The sequence below is a fragment of the Sporobolomyces salmoneus genome (genome assembly GCF_050403485.1).
Source record: "Sporobolomyces salmoneus JCM6883 DNA, S_salmoneus_JCM6883_v1_ctg100, whole genome shotgun sequence".
Classification (NCBI taxonomy): Eukaryota; Fungi; Basidiomycota; class Microbotryomycetes; order Sporidiobolales; family Sporidiobolaceae; genus Sporobolomyces; species Sporobolomyces salmoneus.
Window position 1 is genome coordinate 1 of NW_027481063.1, and position 23402 is coordinate 23402.

General features: G+C 51.9%; 9 protein-coding genes across 9 annotated transcripts; 3 read left to right on the top strand and 6 right to left on the bottom strand.

Moving 5' to 3' along the window:
• Positions 1-77: 77 nt before the first annotated feature.
• JCM6883_006292 (uncharacterized protein) lies at positions 78-884 on the top strand (the record flags this gene model as incomplete). The annotated part of the gene is made up of 4 exons (XM_076635414.1): positions 78-152; positions 224-375; positions 444-742; positions 827-884. Coding segments are annotated over 4 exons (584 nt in total), but the record flags the coding sequence as incomplete, so codon positions are not given.
• Positions 885-1470: 586 nt separating this feature from the next.
• Positions 1471-2780, bottom strand: JCM6883_006293 (uncharacterized protein; the record flags this gene model as incomplete). Its single annotated transcript, XM_076635415.1, has 6 exons — positions 1471-1593; positions 1677-1904; positions 1966-2109; positions 2184-2411; positions 2483-2552; positions 2683-2780. 6 exons carry the CDS (start codon positions 2778-2780, stop codon positions 1471-1473), a joined length of 891 nt encoding a protein of 296 aa, XP_076484592.1.
• Positions 2781-3248: 468 nt separating this feature from the next.
• On the bottom strand, positions 3249-5067 carry JCM6883_006294 (uncharacterized protein; the record flags this gene model as incomplete). Its single annotated transcript, XM_076635416.1, has 8 exons — positions 3249-3352; positions 3424-3716; positions 3794-3915; positions 3995-4164; positions 4238-4364; positions 4441-4518; positions 4590-4708; positions 4827-5067. 8 exons carry the CDS (start codon positions 5065-5067, stop codon positions 3249-3251), a joined length of 1254 nt encoding a protein of 417 aa, XP_076484593.1.
• A 430-nt stretch (positions 5068-5497) lies between these two features.
• On the bottom strand, positions 5498-7080 carry JCM6883_006295 (uncharacterized protein; the record flags this gene model as incomplete). Its single annotated transcript, XM_076635417.1, has 4 exons — positions 5498-6450; positions 6510-6803; positions 6884-6945; positions 7013-7080. The coding sequence occupies 4 exons, from the start codon at positions 7078-7080 to the stop codon at positions 5498-5500; spliced, it is 1377 nt and encodes a 458-aa protein (XP_076484594.1).
• A 427-nt stretch (positions 7081-7507) lies between these two features.
• On the bottom strand, positions 7508-10462 carry JCM6883_006296 (uncharacterized protein; the record flags this gene model as incomplete). Its single annotated transcript, XM_076635418.1, has 3 exons — positions 7508-9752; positions 9819-10311; positions 10384-10462. The coding sequence occupies 3 exons, from the start codon at positions 10460-10462 to the stop codon at positions 7508-7510; spliced, it is 2817 nt and encodes a 938-aa protein (XP_076484595.1).
• Positions 10463-10924: 462 nt separating this feature from the next.
• On the top strand, positions 10925-12477 carry JCM6883_006297 (DHHC family palmitoyltransferase; the record flags this gene model as incomplete). Its single annotated transcript, XM_076635419.1, has 6 exons — positions 10925-11179; positions 11253-11626; positions 11702-11846; positions 11913-12057; positions 12135-12249; positions 12315-12477. 6 exons carry the CDS (start codon positions 10925-10927, stop codon positions 12475-12477), a joined length of 1197 nt encoding a protein of 398 aa, XP_076484596.1.
• Positions 12478-12571: 94 nt separating this feature from the next.
• Positions 12572-15612, bottom strand: AFG2 (AAA family ATPase AFG2; the record flags this gene model as incomplete). The annotated part of the gene is made up of 10 exons (XM_076635420.1): positions 12572-12685; positions 12752-12838; positions 12904-13050; positions 13116-13361; positions 13424-13944; positions 14002-14481; positions 14544-14900; positions 14965-15150; positions 15222-15285; positions 15352-15612. 10 exons carry the CDS (start codon positions 15610-15612, stop codon positions 12572-12574), a joined length of 2463 nt encoding a protein of 820 aa, XP_076484597.1.
• A 252-nt stretch (positions 15613-15864) lies between these two features.
• Positions 15865-19176, bottom strand: JCM6883_006299 (uncharacterized protein; the record flags this gene model as incomplete). Its single annotated transcript, XM_076635421.1, has 10 exons — positions 15865-16279; positions 16340-16470; positions 16533-17073; positions 17137-17300; positions 17358-17672; positions 17744-17964; positions 18029-18130; positions 18194-18419; positions 18482-18707; positions 18959-19176. The coding sequence occupies 10 exons, from the start codon at positions 19174-19176 to the stop codon at positions 15865-15867; spliced, it is 2559 nt and encodes an 852-aa protein (XP_076484598.1).
• Positions 19177-20051: 875 nt separating this feature from the next.
• On the top strand, positions 20052-23220 carry JCM6883_006300 (uncharacterized protein; the record flags this gene model as incomplete). Its single annotated transcript, XM_076635422.1, has 7 exons — positions 20052-20151; positions 20227-20385; positions 20466-20606; positions 20667-21129; positions 21192-22506; positions 22571-22794; positions 22872-23220. 7 exons carry the CDS (start codon positions 20052-20054, stop codon positions 23218-23220), a joined length of 2751 nt encoding a protein of 916 aa, XP_076484599.1.
• Positions 23221-23402: the final 182 nt, after the last annotated feature.

The following is a 23402-nucleotide window of genomic DNA, read 5'->3' on the forward strand; positions in this document are numbered from 1 at the left end:
TCAGGTCCGTCTCGATGTCGACGTTCAGATCGTCGTCGTCATCACTGAGCTGACACCAACTCCCATCCCCTTGACAGGATTTTTGTATTGTACCGACGTCGAGTTCGGAACCTCCAGCAGTGACCAGTGTGGAGGAATCGGAGCTTATTGTCGTGAGCCACGACCAGAGTTTGCCCTCCCCGTCATATCCGCTGACTTTTTTAACCTTTTCTCTCTCTCCCAGAGGACCCTACCCAAATCGTCGAAGGTAACACTGACGCTCAAAACGCTGCGACCTCGAATGGGTTCTGTGCCTCCGGTTACTGCAACGCTGGTACTGCTCAGTGCGATGTTCGAGGCGGCGAAGGTGCCGACTGCTCGACTGATCCCGAATTCGTAAGCTCGACTTTCTTCCTCGACTCTTCAACAAGTATAGATCGTTGACCTTGACACTGCTTGTATAGTTCTGCGGTGAGAACGCTGCTGGTCAAGATCTTTACTGCGACGCCTCCACCTCAACCTGTCAAGTCCTTGCCGCTCCCTCTGGTCGTGCCCGTGCTCGCCGAAACCTCTTGAAGATCAACTCCTGCGCCTCAGGACACGAAGCCTGCCCCGTCGAAGGTACCTCTGGATTCGAGTGCATCGAGACTCTCTCCAACCTGGAACAATGCGGTGGATGCGCTTCGTCCGGCAAGGGCGTAGACTGCACCACTCTTCCTGGTGTTCAAGCTGTCGGTTGCGAAGCTGGTGTCTGCCAAATCTGGTACGTCGTCACGCTCGAGACACCTCAAACCTGGAGCGAACGATGATTAACTCTTTTTCGTTTCTTTTCTTCTTTCTCTCTCAGGTCTTGCCTCGACAACTTCACCTACGACGCCGACTCGGAGTCTTGCGTTCCCCTCTAAACGGTTCCCTCCCCTTTCATCCCTTCCTGTCTTTCTCTTGGTTTAATCGGATTTTTCTCTTTCTCTAGACATAGCTTACCTCCTCCTTCGTTTAGCTTCTCCCCTCTCTTTTCAGCTCCCTCACTCTCGTTCTTCCCCATCACGGTCTCTTAGATTTGGTCACTCTCATTATTGTATCTATACTTGCTCTCTCTCCCAAAGGATTTCTGCGTCGATGTCAAACGGAAACTCTGTAACGAAATTCAGGCCCATTTTATGCCTTCATTCTACTGGGTTTCGTCTTCCTTTCGTCGTTTCCTATCGAGGGATTGCTTGACTGCGCGAGACGAGTTTGATCAAGCAATTGTGAAACTCAAGAGAAAAACAAACCGGCGGATTTCAAAATTTTCGATTCTGCGAGCCTTGATCTGCTTCTTCTCTCCCATTCTTACGCGCTTCTTCCAACTCAATCAACCTCACCCTAGTCACTCTTTTCCAGCCATGCTCTTCAGCGGAGCAGTCGCTCTCACCCTCGCCTCTCTTTTAATCTACCGTTACGAGAAACTTTGTAGATGGTACTTCTCATGTTGTAATTCATAGCAGTCATTTACTCGTCATCGTTCTTCTGAAGTCCAGCAAGATCTGCAGTTCCTTCGATTGGAACTCCGATCAAATCGAGTTTATCGATTCTCGTAACCTCCTCTTCTCCTTGATTCGAAGCGACAAAGATCTATATACATGCACTTTCACTCACGTCAGTCACTCGATCCAAAAACCGAGAGAACTCCGAGGGAGAGGAGAGAGATGACTGACCGATAAATGGGAAACGTTCTGAAACCTAACAAACCTCAATTGAACCGCTTCTTTTCCCTCTGCTTGAGCTTCGGTCAGTTCGAGAGCTTGAGCAGGTTCTTGGGATTCGGCTTCGTCGAATCCGATAGAGGATTGGTTGACGAAGAGTCGGATCGATTTCGGAGCGGATTTTGAAGCGGTAGGAGTGGTAGTGAAGCGGAGAGCTCGGAGTTTGATCGATTGATTGATCTGCGTAAACAACGTCCCGTCAGAATGGCGGTAATGAGAGAGCAGGGGCAGGGGAACTCACGGGAATTTGTAACAAGAGTTGTTCGTCGGCATCTGATTCTAACCATTTATCGCCTCCACCTCTCAAGAGATCTTTGATCGTGTGATCAGAAGCTTCATTGAGGCAATGAATCTGTGATAGATCGATACTCGAATTGAGAGAAGCCTGCATCGGTAGGCGCAACGCAAGAACATCAGTCACAAGAAACCCAAAACTGATCTTTCTCAAGCGCGACCTACGAATCCTTCTAATCCTTTCTCCGCCGGTGTTGATGCAGCTCCACTCGAAGAGCTTCCGCCAGTCGAAGCAGGTGCATGTTTCTTCAGCAAAGCTGTCAAAGCTGCCGGATTCGCACCTTTCATCTCCTCGATTTTCTGCGACCCTTTCAAGATCATGAACGTTGGCATCGCTTGAACTAGAAACTCTTGGGCGAGGTCTTGGTTCTGATCGACATCGACTTTGAGGAACTACACCAAAAGAGTCAGCGACGACAGAGAGAGAGAGAGGGAGGGAGAGGAAAGGATGGGAAGACACGAACTTGTACTCGACCGCTGTATTCGGTTGCGAGTTTGTGCACGACGGGTTCGATTGCTTTACAAGGACCACACCTGTACATACGATCAAGCAGGAGAGACGCAGCGAGCCGACGTTCGAGCGGAAATGAGTTTCATCAATGAGGGGAAATGGGGATGTTCAGCTTCTCGTCAGAATGAAGCGCAGAGAGAGGACGAGTCTGACCAGGTTGCGTAGAAATCGATCAGGAAGAGCTTGTCGTCATCGTCCGTGAGTTGGTAGAAGTGTCGGACAGAGGTTACAGAAGTAATCGGCGCCGTCATCGTTAAGGAGGAAGGAAGGTTGTAGGGGTGAAAGGTTCAGGCTGCTGAGTCGCAGTAGCTTGTTCGAGGCAAGGTAGCTCGGCGAACAGGGAGATTGGCGAGAGGTTCGGGATGAGAGAAAGTAGTTGAGCCAAGTTCGCTCGAGAGATTCGCAACTTCGACGGTTGATCAACTTCGCCCTGTATCCCTGCAGGGTATCACAAGGTCACAGTACGTCATCGGACAAGGGCGCGGCGTAACTCGCAACGCGATGCGAGAGTGTTGGTTTTCAAAAACTGAACTCGACTCTCGTTCAAGCGATGCATTCTCGTCGAGCTCTGTCTCCGGCCTTACCGGGTATCGCTGCTAGACACCCCACAGAGTCACGAACGAGACGCTCGTTTGTATAGAGTCCTACAACATTGCATCATTTCTCCACGGATTCAGCAGCAAATAGATTTTGTTTCGAAATCCCTCCTCGACCGCTCCTTACTCGTCGTCGTCATCGTCCGAGTCCGGAGCCTGTATAGTTCTTCGTTTCGTTGTCGATACTCTCGCAGAAGATCTCCTGGCTGATGATCCTGCTGCCGAACCTGCAACGTACCGAACTCAGATCAGCACTTCTCCCTTTCCCGGTCTGAAGTCTGAACGAGTCGGTACGTACCTCCTTCATCGTCCTCGTCCTCGTCCTCATCATCATCATCATCCATCAACTCGTCCTCTTCTTCCTCGTCATCATCATCCTGCCTGTTCTTCCCTTTCCCCTTCCCCTTCCCCTTCGTCGCAGGTTTTCGTTTCCCAGCAGACTTTTTCTTCCCCTTTGCTACGGGTGTCATTTCCTCCACATCTGAGGTCGGCGCTGCCGCTTCGTCGTCGTCGTCATCATCGAGACCTAGGGCCGAAACTCCAACGGAATGTCCTACGAATTTTCCCGTCGTCGAATCTTTCTTCCAGGTCCTGTTCTCTCCCAACTCCTTCACTCATCAGTTCACGGCGACAAAGACTGAGAAGAGAGGAGGAAGGAGTGGACTGACGCAGTACAAGGGTTCTCATTGTTTGTTAGACGATCAGGACATTGACCTGTATTTCCGATCGTCGCCGAGGCACAGTCAGTATGAAGCCTTACTGGGCAATGTCTATTAGGACATGCGTAACCCTATACCCATCCCAACTCCTTCGTATCAGCGACCGTCAAGACCGGAGGGGGAGAGAGAGGGGAGAGCGAGAGAACTGACGGAAGTAACGATTTTCGTACAATAAGCGCAATATACGACGGTTCGTTCACGAGGTTCGAGAGTTTCTTCTTCATCTTCTTCCGTGAAGGTTTCGCGGATGTAAGGGGCGAGTTCGGTTAGGGATCTGGTGGAGAGGATTAGGCGACCTGAAGGGTGGAGGGAAAGCCAATCTACACGAATTGCATCGAACGCGTGAGTGAGTAAGGTGAGAGCTCCGGGAGAGGCGAGAGAGGGAGTACTGACCTTTGGCGAGAAAAGATTTGACGAGTTGAATCGCGAAAACTCGAGTGATCGGAGCTTTTGCTTCTTTGACTGCTTCACTTTGACTGACACAATAACTCATATCTCGTGCAAGCATGATCTTTGCTACCTGTTCACACACGCGGAGACTGTGAGTCTATGCAAATTCGAGCCTGAAGCGAAGGAGAGGAAGGGAGAAAACTTGCGATCGCTTTGAAGAATGCGATTTCCTCCGCTTTGTATTCCGTCGCTAATTTCGCCGCCGTGTCTTGTACCGAGTTTGCCTAGATGCTCCCATCCCGTCTCGGTCAGACGAGTAAGAACGGAAGGTGATGAGAGGGAGAGAGGGACTGACGAGAATGTAAACGTTTTGACCCGTTTCTTGATCTTTGCTTTGTCGCAAGTCGAACCCGATCAAGTTGATCCCCTTTTCGATCGAAGCCATGAAATCTGCTAGATCTGGAGCATCTTCAACTGTTCAAACGAACGAGCGAAGGTAGCGAGTCAAAGGGAAGAGAAATCAGCACGGATCGAACTCTCCTCCGACTCCCAATCCCCTCGTCCTGCTCGACTGATGAGACATGGAACGTACCTTTACAAAGTTTCACGCAATCCTTGTACAATTGTTCCGCGAGTTCCTTCCGCATAACTCGTCTCGAGATCAAACTCTGCAAGAACAAATGTCGACACGTCTTCAATGGATCCGCAAGTTTCAAGCTAGCGAGATCTTGTTGTCCCTTCGAGGCTCCTCCTCCTCGTTGTTGCTGTCGTTGTTGAGAGGGAGCGTCTTCGAGTTCTTCATCTGAATCGGGGTTCACCACTCGACGGGGCATCTTGAGGAATATGGACGCGCGCGGGATTGTGACTTGAGGCGTCTAGAGGGGTGGTGCACGGTGTAGAAGGGCTGGTGAGTCGATAGTGGAGGAAGGATGAACGCGCGTCGCGAGTCTGAATTTTCGCACGAGAATTTATCGCTCACTCAAGTCTCGCTGGCAGCGTTACAGTAGAGATACTACGACGGAAGTACCCAGCCGAAAACGACCGACGAGGGAAGCACTCGAGAAAAACCCTCATTTTCCCTCGTTGGAGTTCTTGCTCGCAGAATGACTGCTGGCCTCGCTAAAGTCGAGCCTACTTTGCACAGCTGAGATACAGATTACATCAACATCACGGCGACACAAAGACCCACTGAACTTCGAGAAAAAACCTCGTCTAATTGACTGTTCCGCAACCAAGCTCAACGGCTTCTAGTCTTTCCATTCTCTACCAAAGATACCCCTCTTCCTCCCTCCTCGCCATGCCCTTAACTTTTTCCAGTGCCTCCCTCAACTCCCTGCCCCTGACGACTCTCCCCTTCGTTCTCTCTTCCCGTTCTGCGTACTCGATTCGAACCAATCGCCTCCCCGCTTCTTTCGTGATCCTCCCGACCGCCCACGTAAACTCACTCTCTTTCCAACCATACTCCGCATCTAGGTCCCAACAACGAGGGAGTCGGAGATAGATCAGTTCGCAAAGTGGATGGCGTTTTTGCGATTGAGGAGTTTGGGTGAGAGGAGGTGAAGGATGAGGAGAACCGAAGGGAGAGAGCGCTAAAGGAGTTGAAGTGAAAGATGAAGAGAGGGGCGAACGACCGACAGGGGAAGAGGAGGAACCGAATGGAGTTGAGGAAGGGGAACTTGCGAAAGTCGCGAGGTTGAGAAAGGAAGTCGAGAGAGCTTGAGCGGCACTTAGGTTGGGAGCGAACAAGTCGGGGAAGGGTTGTGGAGCGACGAGGACCGAGAGGTGCGTGACGGATAGAGGGAGGGTCTCGAGTACAGAAGGAGAGAGATACGCAGCTTCGACTTCGAGAGCTCGGAGATTTGTACAGTTCGGCAAGACCTCGGCGATCGTCGAGAGGTCTTCGGATGTAGGGAACGTGTTCTTTGCGACTTTGAGGACGAGGAGTTCAACACTCGAGGCGAGTCGACGAGGTTCGTACACTCCAAGGTCGGTCAAAGTGCTTGGGTTGTCAACGAGACGACAGCCTTCGAGTTCGACGGCGACGACAGCCGGAAGCGTGCGAGGACAGAGGAAGTGATCGGCGGTAGACAAGTCGAACTCGGAGGAACGTAGGGTGAGAGTCGACAAGTTCGTGAGTGGCGTGTAGAATTTCTGATATCGCTGGGTCGTTGTACGGTCAGAAAGGAGCGTTCCGTCGAGCGTGAGATGGAGGAGAGCTAGCATTAATCGACGATCAGCAACGGAGACATCGGGGTTGAGCTCGGAGAAGACTCACCATCGGCGTGCGAAAAATCCGTGAGTGAGAAAACGATCGCATCCTTCAACGTGAGCTCTTGCAAATTCACACACGACTCCAACAACTGCGGTAGCCTCGTCGTCACTGCACCTCTCATCCGCTCCCCCGTTCCGAGTCTATTCACTCCCGCGCATGCTCCATTCAGGACCGCACCTTTAACTCGCTTCGCTAACTCGGGATTCCTCTTGATCGATCGCAAGAAGAGGTTGATCTGACCGACCGAAGTGAGCGTAGGACACGTATAGAGGTATCGACGAGTTCGTTCGAGGATTGCTTTGCAGAGAAGAGAGCAAGTTGCCGCGAATTTGAGATCGTCTCGAGGATCGAGAGGACGAGTTCAGGTGGGAGTGAACAGGAGGAACCGTCTGTCTTATTGCGTGAAGTCCATCGTTTGATAGTCCCGCCTTGAGGCTTTCTGTGGAGAGATTCGGAGAGATTAGCGCGAGGGGACCCGGTAATTCGGCAAGGGACAAGAAACTCACTTGGTTGAACGCTTCAGGTTGGCAGAAGAGTGCTTCGGAGTCAGCAACTTGCGGAACAGCGAAGGCATGTCAGTTGGGCGGGAGAAAGAGCGGAAGAAGATGAAAGATTACGAGAGTTTCGCAAATTGATGCTTGGGTAATGCTCGGCCAAGATCGTAGCTTACTGCAGACTATGTTTCCGCATTGTTGGAATCGAAAACGGGCCGATTCAGCAATGCGAATCACAAAATCAGATTTTTCGCAACTTTTTCGCAAACGACCCCCCGAGCGAGCTCAACGCGAATAGCAAATCCCTGTCTCTGCCATCATAGGAAGCCGGACGTCTGGGGATGGCGAGAGCTCAGGCGAGCGAACGAGAGTCTAAACTTCCGAGAAAGTCGCACGAATTCTTCGCTACTCACTCATGAGGACAACGATCGGATCAAAGCATGGTAGATAGCAGAAAAGTATAGACCCCCAACACCTTCACAGAAGATATGAACGAAGAAACCGAGATCAAACCAAAGACTCTTCTCCGTATTCTCTGGACCTCCTCCTCCTCTCCCCCATCAATTCCCTCGCCTTGTCCTCCCTCTCTGTCATTCTCCTCCACTCTTCCTCATCCTCAAATTCCTCTCGATCGTCGTAACTCGAGATCGAAGTCCCCGATGGACCCTGTTCCATTTCCCTCGCCGTCACTTGAGCTTGAGCTTTCTTCTGTCTCTTCGACCTCGTCCTTTCCCTCGACATCGATAACCGTCGATGATATTCTCGAGGAGTGAGGTGACCACGTCCGAACGCGTCGAAACTAGCTTTCGAATCCATCGAGGCCTCTTGCCGCATTTCGGGAGGGGTCAAGAATGGGTTGAGGTGAGGCGACGGGGTTTGACGGTAGGTGAATGAGGAGGAGGTACTAGTCGACGAAGCGGAAGACATTTCGACCGGAGAATCGACGAACCGTCTCTGAGATGTCGAAAGAGGGGGAGTCGGATCGAATCGAGGGTAGGGGATTTCCGGAGGATTCGCCGACGACATCTCGGAGTAGCTTGTGATGGTAGTCGTTTGGCGAGACATCATTGCGGCGGCGAGGTCATCCAAGATTTCCATTTCGTCTTCATCTTGTTCATGTTTCTTGACGGCGGCATCGAATAATCGAGATCGAGCCGATTGAGCGAAAGTTCCTTGTTGATTCGTCGTCGCGAAATTTGCAGAAGAGGTCAGGGAGAGGATCGAGGATTGTCTAGACATGGTCGTTGTGGGAGGTTGAGGAGCGGCTCGAGAAGGGTTGAGGAATCGATCACCGAAGGAAGGGGAGAGAGGGGTGAATTGATCTGAAACGGCGAGAGGATCGACTGATTGACGAGCTGGGATCCGGATCGAAGGTGTTCGTTGGGTGAAGCGATCGTCCTCCTTCTTCGGTGGTGAAGCGACGAGAGTATCGTTTGATCCGTTTCGTGCGAGTAATTTCGAACCGATTAAATCTGCCGCTGAACCCATCACCCAATCTAACGAATCTCTCCAACTCGTTTGCGCAGGTGGACTCGTCGCGTTGTCGTGTCGTTGGGTTCCTCCTCCTCCTAAGTTGAGAGCAGACATCGTATCTGAAAGTTCCTTCTTCTCCGCCTCGATATCTCCCACCTCATCAACCGGGTACATCGATTCCGAAGCGTAAGACGAATAAGAGTTTGACGATTGAGGAGGTTGAGGTCGAGCCGATCGTCGAGTCGAAGGAAGAGGTGGAGCGAGAAGGTGATTGAACTCTTGTTCCGATCTCGTTCGAACCGCCGCTGTTTCCGGTTGAGCTGGAACCGCATACCCGTTACTTCCATACTCGAGTACATGAGTACCACCAGTCTCCTGAACCATATCCCCTTCCTTCTCGTCGTCGAGTTCATCCCATGATTCTCTCCTTCCGGCCGCGTTCGGAGGTCGATAATTCGCCCATTCACTAGTCCTCCTTTCCTGTGACAAAGTCCTCGCAACTCCATAACCACCTTCCATTCCCATTCCCATCCTTCCAGCCATCATTCCCGTCGCGTAATCTCTCTGCCAATGTTCAACTTCATCCCCCTCTGATCCATCTCCATGACCTCTCGACGAAGTCCCGATCATCCTCCCCCCAATCTGCTCCCCGTAGTATTTCTCCGTCCATCCAGGTCCCGGTGTAGCCCATTCACTCATCCCACTCATCCCTCCGACTCCTCCGTTTCCCCCAGGTGATCCAAATTCGGATCCGAGGATATCGCCCAATCGTCGTTTCTTTCGTCGACGTTGACAACGACGAATAAAAATGAAGAGGAAGGCGATCAGGAGAGCGAGGATAACGACGCAGACTAGGGTCGTGATGGTGATGTTTAGGGGGGAATTTCCGAGGGTTGAGAAGAAATTCGAGGAGGAAGCTGAGGCGGGTGCGGTGGAGGATGAGGAAGCAGATTCAGAGGTCGAGGAAGAGGATGGGGAGATGCTGGGCGAGGAGGAACTGGCGGAGACGAGTGCGGTAGTGAGGAGTAAGGAACTCGAAGTCGCAACGGTTGAACGGGTTTCGGTTACGGTGCTCGGGAGAGAAGTGACGATTCGAGATGGGATGAGAGGTCGTGTTATAGGGATGGAAGAAGCTGAAGGGAGGGAAGAGAAGGGAGATGGAAGGCGACGGATGGTCGGAGAAGGGGAAGAAGCGGGAGTCGGTTGAGCGTTGTTGTTTGGATCGTCGAACACTAAAGCGCTGATACCGGCAAAGCTCGGAGTGTTCGCGATCGGTTGACTGCGAACATTAAAGGGACGACTGATCAGCCGATGAGCGACAAGAGAGGGAAAAGCTAGAACTCACTTTGAGGCGACTTGATTCGGTAGCTGTTGAGGCAGCGCTGGATCGTCCCCTGAAGAAGTAATCGCGATCGGATTCTGAGCGTTCGGCTGAAAGATCCCTCCTGCGTTCGACCAGAAGGGAGAAGTCGAATCGCCAATGACTGCTTTCGCTTTCGGAGTCGAGTTGACTGGTACCGGTTGCGCTGACGACGCTCGGGTGTCCTTCGAAGGTGAGTTTGATGAAGGGCTGACGGGTTTCGATTGCGGCTGAGATCGAGCAGATGCCAAACCTGGTTGATTGCTCGAGACTGAAATGGACGAGTTGTTGATTTCCGAAGGCGGAGCTCTTCGTCTCAGACGAAAAGTTTCGCTCGAATCGACGTCCTCAGGCGGATATACTTTGATAAGAGCCGTAAGGAAAGTGCTGTGATGGGATGGAGCGGCGAAGGGAGAGGAATGAGTCGAGGTGGCTTGAGGATTGATTGCGGTCGATGAAGCGGTAGGTTCTCCCATACCTGATCAATCGTAGTGTGTTCTTGATTAGCTCGGCTACGAATTGAGGGCGGAAGATAGGGAGGGAGACGCACCAGGAGTCCAAAATCCATCGTTTGCTCTTCTCATTCTCGCCCGTTTACGAGGATACTCTTGGTGTTCTGTGATAGCCATACTCTTCTAACGTATCTCTGTGCTCGACTCGAAGGAACTGTCGATTCGTGCTGGACACTTTGTACAGAGTTGAGAGAGTCGGAAAGAGGGAGGGAAAAGAGGGGAGAGAGAGGAACGGATCGACCTCGAGGAATGCGAGAGAAGCTCGAAATGTTGCGCCCTGCCAGTCCATGACATCTTGTTCATCTTGTTCTTTCCTTCTTTTGAGGGTAGGCCTGTCAGTCGAGAGGGGAACGGAGGGCGAGTTGATTCTGATCTAGACGGGAGAGGCGAGCGAGAGAAGCTCGAGCTTCCTCATTGTTCTTACCCTCTTTCGGTTTGGTTGCATCTTGAGCATCATATCGTCGTTATACGCTGATTGAGCGAATCGAGGAGGTCGTTGCGGGAAGAGAAGCGATCCGAGATGAATCGGATCGGGTTCGCTTCCTTCCTCTCCACCACCTCACTTTGTGCGATGCCGACATGCCACGACTACTCTCGACCTGTTCCAAGCTAGTGTTTCGATCATTCCGCAAGTTTGAGAAACAATTCGACAAGATTAATCGATTCGTCGGACCTCTCTTCGTCGCGATCGCTCTCTTCGCCATCTCCGGTTGCGCGTTCGCATTCTTCGATGTAGTCTACCCTGAGGTGTTTTTTAGTGAGAATACGAGCTGGGCGTACACGATATTCGGGACATTGTGGTGTTGGTACCTCGTCGCAATGTTTTCATTTCACGTCAGTTTCTTCTCGTCTCTATCCATTCTCTGACGCGAGTTCAGCCTGATAGGAAGCGAGTGTGGTGTCACAGTACTATAAGGCGATCACGACACCTCCTGGAAGTCCCTCAGGTCCCCCTCCAACTCCCTTTCGTTCTTGGACGAGTCTCTTCCCTGTCTCTATATGTACCGCTCCCCTCGTCTCAGGCTCGACGTCCCGAACGACCCCCTCCTCCTTGTCCCGACACGAACGAGCGATCCGGGAGATCCAAGCCGCACAAGAGGCTCAAACTCTCAAATCCTCAACCGAAAATCCTTCAGTCTCCGCCTCGACTCGAGCAAGCCGCTACGCTCGAGAATGCAAGAAATGTCCAACATCTCCAACGACGGGACATCAAACCCCGAAACCTGAACGAACGCACCATTGTAGCGTGTGTAAAACCTGCGTCTTGAAATTCGATCACCAGTTTCGTCCCTCCCATGTCTCCCTTTCTCCTTCACTAAGGGCGCGAGCTGACTCAATCACGAGAATTCGAAACAGCTGCCCGTGGATCAAAGGATGCGTAGGATTACATAACGAACGATATTTCTTCTTGTTCTTGTGGTATTTCTCTATCGCGTGCTTCTTCGCCGCGGGATGGGGTTTCAACCCTACGTGGAAAGCCGTTGCGTTTCTTCAATACCCTGTCAGTCTACCCCTGAGGCACTCACTCAGTTTCTAGCTACTGATTCGTTCTGACGTGAGTTGACAGGATTACGACCACCGAACTCCTCGAGCCGCTATGCTCGCGATGGAACTCTTATCCGGTGTCATGGGACTCGCCGTCTTTGTGATGGCTTGTGCTCAACTCAAGCTTATCGTGCAGAACGAAACGAGTGTCGAATCGAGCGATAACGGTACGCCTTTTGTTCTTTTCTTCCCTCAGACCTCGCTCCCTTCGACGGCCTCTAATCAGAGACGAACTCGGCTACAGATTGGTATAGAAAGATTGCGAAATCTAGGAATAAGACGTTCAAGAACCCGTACGACTTGGGATGGAAGGAGAATTTGAAGGATTTCTTCAATATTGGGAAAGGTCCGGATCGATAGTGCGTGATATTCCCTTCTGGTCTGCGATGATGTTCTCCTCGCTGACGGGTGTTTGTTGGCACAGTCACTGGATCACGATCTTTCTACCGGTTTCGATCCCGCCCGCAAGCGATGGATGGACATGGAGGAAACGAGAGAATTGGAAGGAAACTGGCATGTCGTTCGAGGATGAACTGACGGATGAGGAGGAGATGAGTTCGGATGACGAAGATGAAGACCCTAGATAACTCGTCGTCTCTCTTTGTTGTATTCTCGATATCCACTTTCTCTCTTCATACCCAATTGTTCGCAATTTCGCAATCTCACTCTATTCTATTGGATCTAAGCGCTACGTACTCCACTTCGATCCCTCCATTCCTCATACTCCTGAATCACTTCCGGAGTGATTCGTCTCCTTACGGTCCGTGCCGCTTCGACGAAATGTTTCCGTTGGATCTGCGGAACCGACATCAAATCAGCCTCGTTCCCGACCCAGGGACGAGCAGAGAGAGGATGACCTACGTTAGGAGCGTTCATATCTTCATTCATTGCGCTCAGAGCAGCATCTTGACACACTGAAGCGATTTCTGCTCCCGAACAACCCTCAGTCTGCGAAGAACAACCGCGACTTAGTCAGTTCGGAACGCGCTGATCTGATTACGAGGGACCCTCACGATCTCAGCGAGTTCATCGATCTGAACGTCGGAATTGACAGCCATTTTCGAGAAATTGATCGAGAAGATTTGTTTTCGAGCTTCGAAATCTGGTGGAGAGACGTAAAGGATTCGGTCGAGTCGACCTGGTCGCATTAACGCAGGATCCTACATCCATGAAGTCAGTAATCAGCATCCGACACCGTCAACGCTCGTAAGAGTAGAAGCCATACGATCACATCTGGACGATTCGTCGCCGCGAGAACAACAACTCCATTCAATTCTTCGATCCCATCCATCTCCGTCAACAAACTCATCAACACTCGATCCCCGGTCGGACCACTACTTTCCTCGGACCCTCGAGCGGGAGCGATCGCGTCCACTTCGTCGAGGAAAACGATCGATGGTGCTGCTGCTCGAGCTTTTCGGAAGACTTCTCGAATCGCTTTTTCAGATTCTCCGACGTATTTGTTGAATACCTGCGTTCGAAAGGAGTGAGATCGTGGTTCGCGGGGGTTCAGAAGAGGAGAAAGAGACTCACCTCGGGACCTTTCACTGCGATGAAATTCAGTCCCCCTTCCGTCGCCAACGCCTTCGCTATCAACGTCTTACTGCAACCAGGAGGTCCATACAACAGGACTCCTCGAGGTGGAGCCACTCCAAGTCGTTTGAACGTTTCCGGATGAAGTAAAGGCCATTCGACACTTTCTTTCAGTTTCGCTTTCACGTATTCTTGTCCTCCGATATCTTTGAAGTAGACTTTTGGAGTTTCGAGGAATACTTCTCGCATTGCGGAAGGTCGGGTTGAGAGGAGAGCGGATTCGAGATCTGAAGGGAGGAGCTTCATTGACGATAGAGAAGAGGAGGAGGTGGAGGAGAGGAGAGAGTAGGAGCGTTTGATCGCGAGGAGTCCGGCGGTGTGGACGAGAGATTGCAGATCTGCTCCGACGAAACCGTGAGTCCGAGCGGCGATACTCTGGAGAGTTGGATCGTCGAGAGCGTGAGGAGTTTGTCGAAGGAGTACTCGGAGGATGGAAAGTCGTGATGCGACATCAGGGACGCCTGTAGGGCCACGTCAGTTAGATTGATTGCGAAAGAAGAAGGACAGGGAGAACGAACCGATTTCGATCTCCTTGTCGAATCGACCTGGTCTCCTGAGTGCTGGATCGATCGCGTTGGGTCGATTTGTCGCAGCAATAACCACCACTCTCGGTTTCTCCTCTGGTTTCAAGTGCTGTTCCTCTTCGTCGTCTTCGTCGCCATCCGCATCCTCCTTTTTCACTTCCCCTTTCTCCTCAAGTCCATCCATCAACGTCAACAACATTGCCACAACCCGTCTCTCGACTTCTCCCCCTTCTTCTCGATTCGGTGCCAGAGCGTCAACTTCATCAATAACGATGATCGCTGGACTGTTTCGTTTCGCCTCTGCGAATACTTCCCTCAATCTTGCTTCCGTCTCGCCGTGATAAGCTGAAGACAATGATGGTCCATTGATCGTGAATAGGTTCGAGCGAGTTGATCGTGCGATTGAAAAGGCGAGGAGAGTTTTACCGGTTCCGGGAGGTCCGTAGAGGAGAATTCCTCGAGGAGGTCTCAAACCTACCGACAGAGTGGGACTCAGCAGCACTTCGAAACATTCGGAGAGAGTGAGAGTAGCTTACCGAAATGACTGTATAGCTCTGGACGAGTCAAAGGCCATTCAACCATCTCTCGAATCTGTTCGATTTGATCCTCCATTCCCCCGACCATTTCGTAACCTGGTAATTCATCCGTGTTCTGCGCTCCTCTTTGATTCGCAAGGGCGGACGGCGATCGTTTCTTCGAGGCAGCTTTGGTCGAGCCGGGAGGTTCGAAGTTGACGTGAGTCGAACGAGAAATTTGGAAGATTTGTTCGCCTGTCGGGGTCGAAGCTGGCGGTGTCGAATTCGAGCCTTTCGCGGTAGACACGACGAGTCGACGAACGAGTCCATTGTAAGTCAACTCGATGAAATGGTTGAGAGCAACGAATCGAAGGTCGACTGAGCAAAACACAGCAGAGTCAGCTCATCGGACGCTTCGTTCGAAGGAAAGACCAGAACTCACTCAAGACCTCTTTCACGTACGCTTCAAAGAAGCTATCTTGTCCAGGTTTGCCCTTTGCGTCGTAGATCAAAGTGATCTTGTCGGCTTCGACAACTTCGACTCCAGAAGTCGCTACCGTCGAAACGTTTGCTACCTCGCCTGGGGATAGACCAGCGTTCGCCAATACGAGAGGAGAAACGGCAACGGCTGTAAAAGGTCCAGTTTATTGATCAGTCGAAGAACGAGAGAGCTGGAAAGCAGAGAATGAGTGAACTTGCCATTTCCCGAGAGAGTAAAGTTTGGCCAGGCGACTCCGACCGCAAAAGTTGATCTCAGAGATCTCTAGCAACACGACAGGGCCGTTAGCAACGCTTCAAGGAGGGGAGAGGAAGGGAGTTCTGAGTTTACATCTTGAAGATCCATGTTCTCCATCCCCTGCTCGATGGAGTCTGTTCCACCAGCAGTAGGTTGCTTCCTAAGCACTAGAGCATCTCCTGCGCAAATCTTGACCGCTTTGAGGATCTCTGGCGCGATATGAATTCGTTTTAGATGTCGAGAGTGAACCGGGTTCGAGGAGGTAGACGGGAGGAGTTGGGTAGTGAATGGACGTCTTGCGAGTTTCTGTAGAGCGGTTTCTGGCCCAGGCCCGGGAGTTGAGGGTGCCGCCATGTTGAGTGATGGCGAGAGAGAGGACTCGGAAAAAGTTCAGACTCTCTCCGCATCGACGAACGGTTCACAACGGGCAGTGAGAAGTTCAACTTCATTCCGTTAGATTTGCTCAGATTCTTTCAGTAAAGATAGAGGGTTAAACAAATAACTATGTGCAAGGATAGAGAGAGAGTGAGAGAGTCTAATTTTCGAAAACGAAGAACGCTGTATCAAAGGTGTTGCTACAAATACACAAGACGAGAGTTGCTTGGATTAGGCTTGAGTCGTCGTAGGAACAAAATTACCAATCGGTTTGTTCTCCAAGTTGAGTCGACCGCAGAGAACGTCGACGAGTCGTTGCATCGGTTGCCACCACTGTTCTTTTCCTCTTCGGTTCTTGAAGTCGGCAGCTCCCATCATCTCAGGTAGAGAGACGAATCGAATTCCGGCACCTTGAATCGCGATCGTTGCGGCACCAGCGTCTCCTTTCGAAGTGTGTTGCTTCTCGAGCCAATCGATACATTTGACGGTGAGTCGGACGGCGCGAGTTCGGTCTCGAGGCGAAGGTACTCCTCCTTGAAGAGTGTGACCGAGGGCGACGAGTCGAGAGTCGAAGAGTTCCTTGCCTTCTTCGGCGAGAATGTTCGTAACGACTTCGGTTGTGTAAGTTTTCGAAGCCTTCTCCGATCTATTGAGACGGAGAGTGTGAGCTCCAAGTCCAAGAGCGATGCGTAGGCATGACACTTACCGAATGACGAGACGACCCTCTGACTTTCCAGCGACATCCTGACGGTAGCGCTTTTTGAGGAACTCGACGTCTGAAGCGAGTTGTTTCAAGGTGATACCATTTTCAGGAGTGTAGACGAGGTTTGCTCCGGTCTGTCGATAGTGTGGAGTATGAGCGACTGATCGCGGAAGTTTCAAAAAGAGAGGAAACTCACAGCGAGAGCACCGAGCATTGCGATGTATCCACAACCAGCTCCCTGAGTCTCGACGACGAAGACACGGTTCCTACTCGCAGAAGCACTCTGTTTGATCGCATCGCAAGCTTCGACGAGAACGTTGATCGAAGTGTCGGAACCGATCGACCATTCCGTGATCGGGACGTTGTTCGAAATTGTCGCAGGAAGATGAACGACAGGGATCTTGAGGGCCTTGTAGTTGTCTCGAGCTTTCTCGAGTTGATTCGTCGCGACCATAGCCTCGAATCCTCCGATGATAAGGAGTGAATCGATTTTGTATTCGGAGAGTTTCGCCGCAATTCCTTCCATGTCGGAATCGGGGAGGGTTCGGTTCGTACCGAGTTCGGAACCACCTCGAGTCGTCCATTGATCGACTCGGAGCCACGAGAGTTCGGCGACGTTTCCTTCGAGAAGTCCGACGAAACCGTTGTAGATCGCGACGGGAGTGTGACCGTGACAGAGAGCGTATCGAACAGCAGTACGAGTAGCAGCGTTCATTCCTCCGGCAGGGGCACCAGTGCTAAACATAATGTATTAGCGCGCATTCAGTCACTCCATGGGAATCGAGAGAGAGAATACTCACTGAATGATACCGATCCTCATTCGCTCTCCTTCAGGTACTCGGTACTCAGTGTTGAGTCGAGTAGTCGCACGGAAAGCGTGAAGGCAATCTTCGAATTCGGGGTCACGAAGACTGAGAGCTCGGCTGAAATCCTTTGCCTCGATAGCTTTCGCAACTTCTTGAGTCTGCGAACAGAACGCGAGTCAATACAGCTCAAAAACGAGATTCCGCGACAGACTTACCTTCGCAACGGCTTCCATCAAGGGTTGACGAGTGATCTTGTTCTCTGCGATACCGATCACGGGAGAAGGAGTATCGGGAGTCGAGGTGAGAACCGCTTCGACAGCTTCAGCTCCTTGCAACGTGGCGAGGATACGATCGTAAGCGGCAGGGTTTCCTCCACGTTGAGTGTGTCCGAGAGTGGTGACCCGAGTGTCGAGTCCGAGTCGGTTCGTGAGAACATCCTTGACGTCGTTCGGGGTAATCGCGTTGAGTTTGCAGTCGTGAGCTCCTTCGGCGACAATGACGATCGTCTTTCGCTTTCCTTCTTCACGGTGCTACTCGAACAGAAGATGGTCGTTAGTCATCTTGCGAGTGGGAAAGAAGAATCTCGCAAGATTCGACTCACTCGAGACAGAACGCTGCACATCGACGATTGCCAGTCTTCAGCTGTAGGAGGACGTTCAGGGATGAACATGTAATCGGCTCCGGTAGCGATCGCGGCCATTAGTGCGAGCCATCCGCAGTGTCGGCCCATGACTTCGATAACGAAAGCGCGAGAGTGAGAAGAAGCGGTCGAAGAGATACTGTCGACAGCCTCGCAAATTCGGTGAAGAGCAGTAGTTGCGCCTGTATGGCTCATAATCCTCAGAGGTCATGTGCTGAACGACCTGTCAGATTGAATGAGACGTACCGATCGTCATGTCAGTTCCAGCCATGTCGTTATCGATACTTCCAACGAGTCCAACGATGTTGAGGTGTTTGAAGTTGTCGAATTGCTCTCGGGTGATATCACCTGCAAAAGCGAAACATCGTCAGCACAAGTCTGAAGGATTTGAGCGAAACAGCAAAAACTGACCCCGTTCGAGAAGAGCGGCAATGTGTTCAGGCCATTCAGCCCGGAGTCGATCCGCACCAGTCAAGGATCCATCTCCTCCGCAGACTACGAGAGCGTCGATACCGTGTCGGATCAAGTTGAGAGCTGCCTTGCGTCGACCTTCGATTTCTCGGAATTCGGCGCAACGAGCAGTACCGATCAAAGTTCCTCCGATACTAGCGTAACCTCGAACGTCGTCCCATCCAACCTAAAGCGATAGTTTGTCAGATGCAGCTCAGCGGAAGCAAGAGAGTGAAAATGAAAACTGACTCGAATGATGTACCTTCCCTTGAGAGTTTGTTCACCTTCTCCCTCCTTCAAAAGTTCTCCCTCTCCGTAAGTAGCAACGAATCCACCCTGCCTTCGATCGGGAAGAGGGTTCTCGCTCGTGAGAGGAGCTCCCGAATGAGGTTCCGTCGTTTGCGAGACTGCATCTTCATCGTTTCCCCTTACGAGTCCTTCCCATCCTTCTCGGATGACATAAGCTTCGCAACCACTAAGAGATCACAACGAGTAGAACAAGATCAGTACGAGATCTTCTCTCCCTCTGCGCATTTCCATCCTCTCTCGAATTTCGCGAATCCTCGGTTTCTAATCCCTTTACTAGCTCTGATCCGACTGGAATTGATTCTTTGATCGTTGACATCTGTATCCCCGGTCCAGCCCTCGAGAGTTGATCGAGAAATCTCTTTCCGAGCGAGTCCAAGCCAACTTCTTCCTCCAACCTCGAAGAGACCGAAGACTTACCGAGCAATCGCCATCTTGATGACCGCCCTGACGGCCGCGTTCATTCCAGCACTATCTCCACCACTCGTCATGCATGCCAATCGAGTTCGTTTCGGACCAGTTCCTCCTGGAGTTAAAGCGGGTGCAGGAGTCGAAGCTCCAGAGTTCGGGGCCGTCCCTGCTGGCAGAACTTTTTCGAGCTTCTTCGCTACTGAATCGAGCGTTTGAGAGGTCGCCATGGTTGAGTTGAGAGAGAAGAGAGAATGACGCTCAACTGCCTCGCCAACCTCCAAGAATTTTTTGGAGGTAATTTCGCGACAAGCCAGCTCGAACCTGTACGAGCTACATTGTCAGAGTATCGACTTGGCTTGTCGCAACTGATCCCGTTTAAAGCGAGGCAATGAATTTCCGTTGAAATTACGCTTCGCAGGAGATTCTCGCTTCTTGAGGGCTAGTGGTCGCAGGCTTCGACGAAAGAGTCTGACTGCTTCGCACAGGCTCGATAACGACATTTGAACCTGGGTGAAGTCAAAACGGGGCGGCTAGAGAGCCTTCAGAGTCGACGAACAGCGACGAACCGAAAATGAAAACCACTTCACACCCGATTTTGCGCCTGATTCTCATCGGATTACGCCGCAAGCGGCCAGAGTCAGCTCCTGGTGAGATCTTGTGGCCTACAGCATTCAAGATCAGTCATTCGAAGGCATGATCGCAGACGAGATTCGACTGAAACGAGACTGAGCGTTGGAAAGAGTCACTTTTCAGCCTTGATACAGCACCTAAGCGCCGCAGCTTCCGCGCAGAGCCTTTTTCTATCGGTTAGTGATATCTGATACTCCAAGCAGAGGCTTCCGAGCAAGCAGCAGACGCAAGAAGGGAAGAGAGACGTGTGGAACCTCGGGAAGAGCTGTGAGATGAATTTTCCGACGAGCGCCGAAAGCCACAGAGCTTTCTGGAGGAACAGGAGCGTAGCAATGAGTAGCGCGAGGAATTAGTGAAAGGTAAGAGAGCTAAAGTGATCTGGAAACTCGACACTCACACGCTACTTCTTCCACACTCCGATTCTGCTACCGAACTTCTCCCCCTCCCTTTCTTTCCACCTTCACTGCCTTCAATGTCCACTCCAGCACGCGGTTCTGCTCGCCCGAGACGAGGACGTGGCGGGATCACTTCTGCCGTCTCTCACTCTCCTCCCTCTTCGCGTGACATTGACGGTAAGCCTTCCGGTTCAACTCCCATGCCTTCATCTGACTCGTAACTAATGACTCGCACGCTCCATGATGCTCTAGCGGAAGAGACGGACGAGGTTCGCTCGCTGCGTTCAAAGTACTCTTCTCAACTTTCGACCGCAAAAGAACTCTTCCCGGACTGGACAGATGAGGATATCCTGTTCGCTCTTCAAGAAGCTAACGGTGATGTAGAGGTTGCCATCGTAAGGATGTCCGAGGGTGAGTCGTTTCTCCCTCTCTCCTCTTTCGATCGACCTGCATTCAGACGCTAAACTCTCTCGCTCTGGTTGATTGTTAAGGTCTCGCTCATCAATGGGGTGCGGTAAAGAGCAAGAAGGAGAAGAAAGCTACTACTACTGCCTTCGCTTCCTCTTCGCTTCCTCCCCCAGTTCCTATCGTTTCTCGAGGTGGTTTCGCTCCTAGGGGTCGAGGTGGATTCGGTGAGTTCACCCACTCTTCGTGAAGGCGATTGTGACTGATCATCTGTCACCTTCGAACAGAGGGAGCTCGAGGTGGACGAGGTGGACGAGGAGGACGAGGTGGAAGGGGAGGTTCGACTGGCATCAACGGAGCTCCTCGCGCTCCTTACATTAATGGAGATGCTACAAAGTCGACTACTACTCCTGCCGATACGAACAGCGTCACTCCCGCTTCTTTCGTTCCTGCTTCGACCCCGACCGGAGTTTGGGGCAAACCTCTCGCCGACGCTCAAACTTCTGAACCTACCGCGAACGGCGATTCGAACCCGGCCTTGTCCCCCGCTGCCTGGGCCGATTCCGCTTCTCAGAATGGAGCTCCTACCGAAATTTCGACTACCGCGACCGCCGGAGGAGAAGATTCGAACAAGACTGAGACGGAAGTTCCTCAAGCTGGCGAACCCGAATTAGCTCGACCTGCCCTGGCCAAGCCTGCTAGTCGTACTATCGCTCCTGGATCAAAGATGTCCTGGGCTCAAATCGCAAGGTTAGTTCGATTCAGATCATTCCTTCTCGTTCTGAAAACTCACTCTCTTTCGTTCCATTCAGGCCCGTTTCGCCTCCTAAGCCCGCTCCTCCTCCTCCTGCACCTGTTACGGCTCCCGAACCCGTCTCTGCCCCTACCGAATCCGTTCCCGCTCCCGTCGAAACCCTTCCCCAAGTCGAATCCGTTTCTGCTCCCGAACCTTCGATCTCTCTCGATGCCGCCGAACCCTCCTCCTCGAACGTTGACGAGCCCGTAGCCCCTTCGACTACCACTGCGGCAACTTACGACCCCTGGGGATCGACTCCCGCGGCCGCTCAACCTTCGCCCGCTCCTCTCGCAGTCGGAGAAGGATGGGCCGATTCGATCGTCGCTTCGCAATCCCAAACTGAACAGGATCCTTCGTTCAAACGAGAAGTCGACGCTCACCTCCCTCCCAACGATATCGCGACCGCTGGACCTCTCGAGGTTTCCCCCGCTGCTCAAGAGCAACAATCTTCGACCGAATCTTCTTCCCAAGTCGCTCCCTCGTCCTCCTCTGAACAAGCCGCCGTTCAACAACCCACTCAAGATAAATTCCTCGGCTCTGGACCTCCCGGTCTCCCTCAACCTGCGAAGCGAGCTCAACAGGAAGCTGTCGTTCTTCCCGGTTCCGGATCCGCTCAAGTCGATCGTGTTGGCGTTCAATTCGGTTCTCTCGACCTCTTCGATGGTAACAAACCCTCGTTCGGTCAGCAACAAGGAGGAGGAGGAGAGACTTCGAACGAAACTCAGAACCAACAAGCTGCTCCCGTTGAGCAAACTCAATCGGCTCCTCAGGCTCAGGTTCAACAGCAACAGCCCGTTCAAGAAGCTCCTGTTCCGCAGCAGCAGAACCAACCTCAGCAAGGTTACTCTCAACCCGCCGTCGAACAAACTCAATCCGCTCCTGTTCACCAACACGTTCCCCAGCAAATGCACCACTACCAGCAACAACAGTACCAGGCTCCTCACGGACAGGATCACTCTGGTGGATTCGCTCAACCTCCCCCGAACGCGTATGGTCACCAGCAACAAACTTCGGCGTTCTCGAGGTATGGAGCTGCTCCTTCTCCTTACGGTCAACAGGGATACGCGGGACAAGGACAACCTCAGCAGCAGCAACAGAACGAGGAATCTTACGGAGCGTTCAAACAACCCGAATCAGTCTCATCTCCTTACTTCCAACAACCCGTCGCTTCCCACTCTCCCGCTCCTGTTGCTCAGCAACAAGCTGCCGCCGCTCAATCCCCTTACGCCGCGTTCAACTCGATCCCCCAACAACAACAGACTCAAGCTCCTTTTGGTTCGTCCGCGACCGATTACTCGAGCCTCTACGGTCAAGATAGTATGAGGAACATGGTTAGTCTCTCTCCTCTTTCCCACCTCTTCTCGTTTTGCTGATCATTCCTCGTTTCGAAACCAGGGCTTCTACGATGCTTACGGTCAACTCGCTCCTGGATCTGGGTACCAAGCTCCTTCGCCTCTCCCTACCCGTCCCGAGGATTCTTCGGCCACTGGGGCTTCGCACACTCCTACTCCTCAAGCTCAAGCCGCTCAACAACCTCAACAACAAGGACTCCCCGGAGCTGCTCAACACATGAACCCTTACGCTGGTTACCCTTACGGAATGCCCTACGGTTACTACGGGTGAGCTCACTCACAATCACACTCTTTCTCACGAGTTATTCGGAAAGAACTGACAGAGAATCGCTCGAATCGGGTAGATACAACGCTCAACCTTTCCAACAAGTTCCTCCCAATTACTCTGCCCTCCAACAATCCTACTACGGTTACGGAGCTGCTCAACAGCAGCAACAACAACAACAACAACGATTCCCTTCTGCGGGTCAACCTCAACAACAACAAGGAGGAGGAGTTGCCCCTGGAGCTGCTGGAGGATCCGCCGCTCGTGCCGGTTACCCTCAATTGAATTACCAACAACAAGGGCAACAACAGAGTTATGGACAGGGACAATCGGTTGGTGGAGGTCAACAAGGTGGTAATGGAGGTCAACCGGGTCCTTACGGAGCTAGTTCGAAGGATCTTGGAGAAATCTCCCGATCTTTCTTCTAAACACAAAAATCATTTTCTATCCCTCTTCTCTCTGTCTCATTTTTCTCTCTGTCTCATGAAAGCATGTCACTTTGTCCTATTCTCTGTACGACCGAGACTTTTTGAGATTCAGAGAGACTTGGGAGAGAGTTAGCGAAATCGAGTAAACTCCAAGTTCGTCCGCGCGCAAATCGATCTCTCTC